The sequence below is a fragment of the Cajanus cajan genome, chromosome 6 (genome assembly GCF_000230855.2).
Source record: "Cajanus cajan strain Asha chromosome 6, NIPB_CcT2T_4, whole genome shotgun sequence".
NCBI lineage: Eukaryota > Viridiplantae > Streptophyta > Magnoliopsida > Fabales > Fabaceae > Cajanus > Cajanus cajan.
Genome location: NC_138522.1, coordinates 9,297,632 through 9,306,146, shown reverse-complemented (window position 1 = coordinate 9,306,146; position 8,515 = coordinate 9,297,632). Strand labels below are relative to the sequence as shown.

The 8,515-nt window shown below is 31.1% G+C and overlaps 1 protein-coding gene across 1 annotated transcript; it reads right to left on the bottom strand.

The window, feature by feature from the left end:
- Window positions 1-5,489: 5,489 nt before the first annotated feature.
- Window positions 5,490-8,237, bottom strand: LOC109815172 (transcription factor MYB1R1). Its single transcript, XM_020379811.3, has 3 exons — window positions 7,923-8,237; window positions 7,251-7,459; window positions 5,490-6,248 (listed from the first exon to the last, which is right to left on the bottom strand). The coding sequence occupies exons 1-3, from the start codon at window positions 8,131-8,133 to the stop codon at window positions 5,814-5,816; spliced, it is 855 nt and encodes a 284-aa protein (XP_020235400.2). The 5' UTR covers window positions 8,134-8,237; the 3' UTR covers window positions 5,490-5,813.
- Window positions 8,238-8,515: the final 278 nt, after the last annotated feature.

The window sequence follows — 8,515 nt, the reverse complement described above, 5'->3', positions numbered from 1 at the left end:
TGTATTCAGGTCATTTAGTACTTTTCCTTCTTAAGTTGCATTTTCCCTTTCTTTTAATATGTTACAATGGTATAACTTTATCTGCAAAGCAATAAACATGATATTTCTCATTTCTTTTGTCGCCTTTTGTCTTTCGTTGGTTTTGGCCTAAAGATGTTCACAATGCATTCATAATATTAAGATAGATTAATTTTTAAGATTCGTTAGTTGTAGTACTCCCTACCCCCAGAGTTCATTAGTTTTCTTTTTAAAGCATTTGGTTTGGAAATGGCACAACTCTTTTCTCTTTTTTTCCCCTTCTTTTTTAGACTTTCTTTAATGAGAGAAAATTAATAAGGTAGAACCAAATACATGTAGTATTCTTTATGTACGCGCATAATTTCTTTTTTATCTTTTCATTTTATTTTTATTTTTTTTAAACTATTATAATTTAGAAATATGTAATTTTGAACTCTTTTTAAGTGTACAGGTTTCCTTTTATGACATTTGTGTAGTTTTATATAAATAAGTAATAGTTTAACTCATGCAATGATTCTGGTATTAGTTGAGTAGCAATTATACCATTAATATCACTTAAATCACAATAATTTATAGAATAGTCATTTGCTATCATTAATTTTTATGTATAGAGTAAAATAGAATTTGTTTTCTTATAAAAAATATTCTTTAAAATTTATTTCAATAGACAACAATCAATAGTGTCAATTGAATAACAGTTATATTTTTGAAACTATTTGATTGCGAGGATTTGATGATTAGCCATTTGTTAGCTTAAATTCTTGTGTAATCATATTTTCTTTTAGATAAAAATGCGTAAAATATGAAAGTTGTTATCTTTTAAAATATTTAAAAAAAATAAAAATATACTACAATTAATAGTGTTAATTGAATAACATTTTTATCTTTAACATTATTATGAGAGTTTAATGATTAGCCATTTGTTAACTTAAATTCTTATGCAAGATTTTTTTCCTTAATCAAAAAATACAAAAAGAGACATATTTCACATATAAGTTATTTTAAAACAATTGTGAAATGATTAATGGTATTAATTGAGTAACACTTCTCTCTTTAATATCATGTAAATCATTAAAGTTTATAGAATAATCATTTGCTATCATAAACTTTCATGCATAGGGTAAAATAAAAATTGTCTTTTATAGAAAATTAATCGTGGTAGTTATCTATAACATTAATTGAGAAGCAATTTTATTTTTAATGTTATCAAATTTGAGGTTTTAATGATAAGTCATTTGCTAGCTTAAATTTTTATGCAAGTTTTCTTTCAATAAAAATACATATAAAGAGAAGAAGTCATTTCATTAAAAAATAATAAAAATTAAAGGATAAAAAGTATTTATTAAGGGTAAAATAAATATTTGTTAAGTTATATAATTTTGTACAATTAATTAAAGGTACTATTTTTAACAGGCGTTGTAAGATGTTAATAACTTCCTTACATGTAATTGACTTCCAAATCCAACTATGTTTCCAATGACCACATTCTTAAAGGGTTTTCCAATATCTTTTCCCTCAAAATATAATATCAATGGCGGCTTCATAAATATATATATATATATATATATATATATATATATATATATATATATATATATATATATATCATTCCCGTCGTGATTTTGATTGCGACACTAATTAAGCCCTAATGTCTCATTCTATTTGATCATAAACTTAACTACAAGGATTAGGCCTCATCGACAACATCCTCAACTTCATGATGTAAGCTACTTACAAGGACATACAATAGAGACACACAAAATAACGTGAGTTAGAAATATTTCACTCTTACTCACGGCGTAGAATATAGTCAGATAATCAAGCACAAGCAAAGATGCAAAGATATAAATCATAGCAGACTATTAATACAAATATATTGATACAACAAAACACAATTTGACTAATAATACATAAATCATATAACTAATACAATTCATCACATAAATTCACTTGTATACATATACATATAATGTAATGGACACAAACTTCAAAGTGCATATGCATATGCATCAGTCAAATCAATTGTCAACTGTCAACTATTACCCAAAGGTTCAATTGTTGCTCGAAGGCTCAACTGTTGCCCGAAGGCTTAGTTGTTATGTATATAATGCATGTCACAAAAGACTCAATGCTTTATCATATTACTACAATTTAGATCCACAATTGTACATCAATTCTCTTTTCAATTCATTGTTACATCATGGCTAAGCTTTACTTAGACTTCTTATCATATAACCCTCATAGGATCCATACACATCACCTGTATCAATACTTAAGCATAACAACCAGTTCATACAAATCTCACAATTGTGTCAAGAACATACTCACATACCCCAACTAGTTATCAACATTAATTAGTACAATGATTGCACATATTCGTAATTCAAACACAACAATTACACAACATCATTCGATATACCTTAAGAGAGAATCATTATGAAATTGTCTAATCATATGTTAGCATATTAACCACAGTCACTAAGAGATCGACATCACCAAACATTTAAATCAATAACTTAACTAGTCTTACAACCTCATTAATATCCCACATTAAGTCTTTATACATCGTTATCACCAAAACACCTCAAGTCATTAATAATTAACTCACATACAAAATTATTTACAATTTTTTTCTCCCATGATTTATACTTCTTAAACATTGATATAGGTACCTCAAACCATTTGTAAGATCAAACACTTAAACAATAAAGTCATTCGTCATCACCATTCACAAACTATATCTCCGTAACTTAATTTTCTAAGACCTCGTGTAGTCGAAACTCCATATCTAGAGTTATACATATGTTATCAAGTTGATATTAATTTTCTTAGATATCTAAGACAATTATATACAATTTCTACGTTGATCTCAAGAGCTAATTACCATCTATTATTTTTACAAATTAAAAAATTGCAACATTTCAACCTAAATTTGACAACTTGACATTTGCTTACTAATTTGATCATATCTTGAATTCTAGACCTCGTTTTAAGGTGATTTCAATGACATTTGAAATCTAACATATAGGAATACAACTTTTATGAAGAACACAAAAGCAAATTTAGCCATCTACTTGCTTAAGCAAGCCAATATTTTGCTTAAGAGATATCAACTCCCTTAGAGTGAGCATTGAGCAAGATCAACTTGCTTAGAGTAAGCGTCACCCGAAACTCTCCATCAGGCCTCACTTGAGCGAGACTAAATTCAGTTGAAGCGAGATAAATTTGCTTATAACGAGTTTATGATCGCTTGAAGCGAGATACAATTCACATTCCTCTCATACTAATGCAAATCTTTTTGTTCTTAACCTTTGCACTTTATTGCATTAAATGCAAAACAATATACTTTCATCATCCATAAGAAATCTTGTGTAAAAAGAAATATAAATTTTAAAATAAGTGTTATTTTAACTTTTCAATATAGTATAAATTATCATTTTTTTTATTTATACCTCTAATAATATTTTTTTTTGTTTTATTACATTGTTTTTAACCAAAAAAATTACTAAAGTTTAATTTTGTAAAATCACTTTTATTTTTTATTAATTTTTTTGATCTGTGTAAAATAACCTATGATGACACTTTCTATGAGATGAAAAGAGTACTATAAACTTAGAAAAAAAAAAGAAAAAAAAAAAAGACATCTCATGATTGATATTAGTTAGAGAAATGTTAGTAATACCCTTTTTTATACAGTTTTTGTTATTTATTGAAATTTATCAATATATATATATAATTTTTAGTAGGTTTTATTTTTTTATATAATAAATTTCTATTTTAATTTTACAATTCTTAATAAGTTTCTATCAAAATATATTTGTTAAAAAAGAAAAGTATGCAAAAGAATGTGTCACCACGGTTCCTCGTACCAGTTATTTGCAAAGGAGGAAGTTGATACAACTTTTGTTGTTCTAGTTGATGGTGATCAGGATACTCAAAGCTTGTCGAAGAAGAAAAATTCATCCTCTGTTATCTCTTAGTACATATTAGAATAGCTATTTTAAACAGGAGTAATTTTAAGTTTTTTTTTTAATAAGTATTTTATGAAAAATTTATTCAACCAAAACATTTTTAAGAATTTTTCTCAATCTCTTATTTCTTTAAATTTATCATTTTTTAAAATTGAATTTTAATATATTTTAAAAAAATCATTAGTAGTTAAAAATATTTTTATATCATAATATAAATGTTTTATTGTAAATTTTAATTATAATATAATTTATATTAAAAATATTAATTTACTATAATTTTACAAGTTAAAAGTACTGGTTACACATATTTCTCACTAGTTGCTCAATGTTAAATTGAATGCGACGACGACAGCTATGAAAAGGAATAAGAATCTCTCCCTCTTATGTGCAACATGATGGACTAAACGTAGCTATCAATGATAAACCTATATGTAAGGCCCCATACAACATTCACTTATGAACATTATTTAAATAGCAACATGCCAACAACGACTGGACCCACAAATGACAGTAACGAAGAAGTACTATTTATTTTCAACCATAAGCAAATATGGTCAAATAAAAACTGTAGAATATCGTCCAAGGGAACAAGATTCTGTGACACAAACGAGATACGGGATGTGATTTTTCCCAGGTGCGTACAAGAGATGAAAACATTTCGCTCAGCCATTATCTTTCCTTCCCTATTCCTGTTATGTAGAAACTTTCACCCTAGAGGCCTAGACTATGTCATGTATCCACACTCATTTTCTTTGTGCAAAACCAAGTTTGCATAATCCAACCTTCATTGATAATAAAATTGAACTCTGTTTCTTTAAATAAAGTTTTGAGATCTAAGTTGTATAGATAATTGATAAAATAATCTCACTATGATCAATCAGATTCTCTAAAAAGAATAATAGTGGATTAGTTTGATTAGTTCATCTACTAGGTAGTCTGTTTCAGTCAACGCGCCTATGGGTGTCTTCCTTCTAAAGATAGGAGTACAGAAACAAAATAATTCACATTGGATCTAACATCGAGACTATTTGGTTTCACGCATACTCAATCACCTTATAAAATAAAAAGGAAAATCTGAACATCATAGCGAAACCTCCACTTGATATTAACTAAAAGCTTTAATTATTCATAGCTTCTTAACATGTAGGGCACTTCTTCTGTCCTACAACTGAATTGACAACCCTGGCCCCGCAAAAGGTGCTCGCAACTGTGAGCATAGACACAAATAGATCATCTCAGATCCCACTATCACTAGAAATAAAATAAGCACAGGAATTGTAGAACCTAATTAAAGTGGTGTGGGGGCAAAGCATTTCATGATCCCTGACCAACCACACGATGGAAACTGTGGTTAGTTGTCGTGGACAAACAGGGTTAATGCAAGACTGATAAGCCTGAAAGTTCTGATACTGCTACAACACTCATAAAACATAAACGGCAAGAGTAAATTAGGTTATGTATTCACCAAGAAAAAAAAAGAAAAAAAAAGTTGTGTCCATATGGTAACAAGATGGCATACAGTGCCAACCATCAAATTCATCTATATAATTAAGTGGAAGTACTTCGTTATTTTCAGTTATAGTAACTACAAACATAAAAGGGCTAGTAGACAATAAACAAAAACATGACAGGACCTTTCCAGGGTCTGTACAAGGAACAGAAGGATCAAATTGGTTACTTATTACCTTGCCTTCTCTAATTCATCGTCCTTTCCTTTTACGTCTTTTATCTTTCTCCCACCAAAAGAGAAAGGAGATTAGAGATAAACATCTCTGTGAATCCAAAGTAGCTCTAGATAGGGGCCACAGATATATGCTAGCTTTCTCAAGCAACACTTATTATGCTATCTCCATTGTTGAAGCACGGAAGTGCATGTAAAGCTGAATGTCTTGATGATGTCTGTCTTTGACTAGATGACAAAGATAACCCGAGAGACAGCGTTGGTGGATCAAATGAACTCAAACTGGCAGTGATATCAGACACTGTTGAGCATTTATGATCTGGAACAATAGGGGTGGTACAAACTAGCTTAGTACTTGGCCCATTCTGTTCCACATTTCCTTGTCCCAAAGTGAGTGTTTCCATTGGATTCCCACCCTGAACTGACATGACTCCAGAACCAACATCCTTCGGATACAAGGGCATCATGGGAAATCCATTCATGGTGCTTCCTTCAGGGGTTACAGGGTACACCGGATGCAGAAGAGACACGTCATCTTGATGCTGGACCTGTCCTTCCTCCATCGGGGTTGTAGAAACCTGACAGAAAGTTGAAGAAGATCATTGAAAGTTGCTATAATAACCTAAACCTAACTGGTTATGGATCTCACAATAAATGTTGAAAGATCCACTAAATATATGTAGCAGTCAATACAACAGTGAATAAGTCTTCCCAAGGGTGCCAAACCATGGAAACAAAACGATTGTTAATAGAATAATACCAAAGTTACTCCAATCTTCCAAGGTTTGAAATACTTAACTTTTTCACCTATAAGGTCCAAAATCAATGAGAAATTATTAGGTAATCCAGACCTTCTAAGTGCCCATGGTCTATGCGAAAAAATAAATTAAATTTAATAAAATATCATATATAGACTAATTAGACGTATGATGTAGAACCATCTAATAATTTCTCGTAATCAAATGATTTTGTCCTGTTGAATTTATCTTCAACAACCAAAGGACTTCAATTAATAAACTCAAGATAAGATACATAACAAAATGGTAGAAGTTTCTTTTGGTTTCAAAAAGCATTTTTTATTTTTTATAATTAAATTTCCTGTTTTTATAAACAATTACAAAAAAAAAAAAAAAAAAAACTATCCTCTGTTCAGCGGATTTCAAAGGTTTGAACCAAAACAAAGTGAATATAAGATTACAACGTTGCATTTGCTGGTAAAATTAAAATAGAAAACACGGGACTGATCAGTTTAAGAAAATAAAAGGACAAACACCTTCAAATATGCTCGAGAGACAAAATTTAAAATAAAAAAAAAAAAAAAAAAAAAAAAACTTTTTTTGAAAACCCTAAACAAAGAAAGCCCAGCCTAAAATGAACAGTGAACAGTACGTTAGTTCTCTTTCCCTTTTTTCTTTGGTTTCTATACTTTGTTTTCCTAACAAGGCAAAAGAAAGAATGGCTCAAAATTTCAATCCCACGACCAACGTGATCAATAAAATCCGTTGACTCAGGGCACCTAATTCCATGGCACAAAAAAAGTAAAACCAAACTTGAGCATTCAACACAAGATGGTTAATTACCGAGACCGTGGTGATGTCAAAGAGACTAGATCTACGGCGACGGCGATTGAGGTTGGTGCGGCGGAGAAAGTACTTCTGAGCATGGCTAGCAACCTGTGTTGGTGTCCGCGTTTTAACATAGTTCCTTGAAATCCCTCTCCAATCACCTTTCCCCACTTTCTGCAACCCCACCAAGAACAGCTTGTGCTCTTCCTCCGTCCACGGAATCCCTGATCATACCCCCCAAACATCACAAAACCCTCTTAATCAACAATCACATTCATATTCATATTCTATAACAAACCTTACTTTAAAAATTAAATTAACACAAAACTTAGATTAACTAACATATTACACAGCTAATATCCTCCCTCCGATTCAAAATCAATATTTCGTATCAATAATATGTCTCAGTGATTAAAATCTCCACTAGATACGGATATAAACATTCATACTCTAAATTAAACAAATACAAAACTTAGATTAACATATTTCATATAAATAATAGCTACTCAGGAGGTCATAGTAATTAAAATCGATGGACATAAATAATGCATCTAATTAAATTACACTCTAATAAAAACACCTAAATTTTCGGCGGAGTGACCAATCAAGTTATACATAAAAACAAAACAATTTAATTATTTAAAACCACAAAGCGTGGCAGAGGGTCCCAGAAGGTGATGATCTGACCTCGCTTGCGGTCGCGGCTCTTGCCGGAGTTGGTCGGAGCAGCGTCGTCGGCGGAGGCGTAGCCGGCGGTGACGACGGCGTCGTCTTTGGCGGCGGCGGAGGCGTCGCGAGGGAGGTCGTACTGCGAGAGGTTGTTCATGCTGACGCTCTTCCTCATGGAGTCGACGACGACTCGGACACCGAAGAGCATGAACTCGGCGGAGTGAGGCATTTTCCGGCGAGCGTTGGAAAGGCGAATTATGGTGTGTGAGGGAGCGAGCGAACGAGTGATTAATATAAGAGAGAGAAGGGAGACAGAAAGTTGGGAGAAGTGACAGAAATGTTTAAAATAATATGAGGTAACATGTGATGTACTTGATCCACATATAATTCAAAATTTTCATTGTGATTAAGGGAAATATTCTTTTTAGTACATCCTCTCTCTCTATTATAATCTTATTTCTTCATCAGATTAATGGAATGCATTCTTTATTTTTTCAATACCAACAAAAGCTGAAAGAGATATGTTACTTAAAGTCAAGCTAGCTGGCCTTCCCATAGAATATAGATTATGTGCAAATGCTTCATCCTTTCTTTTTTAATCTCTTTTTATC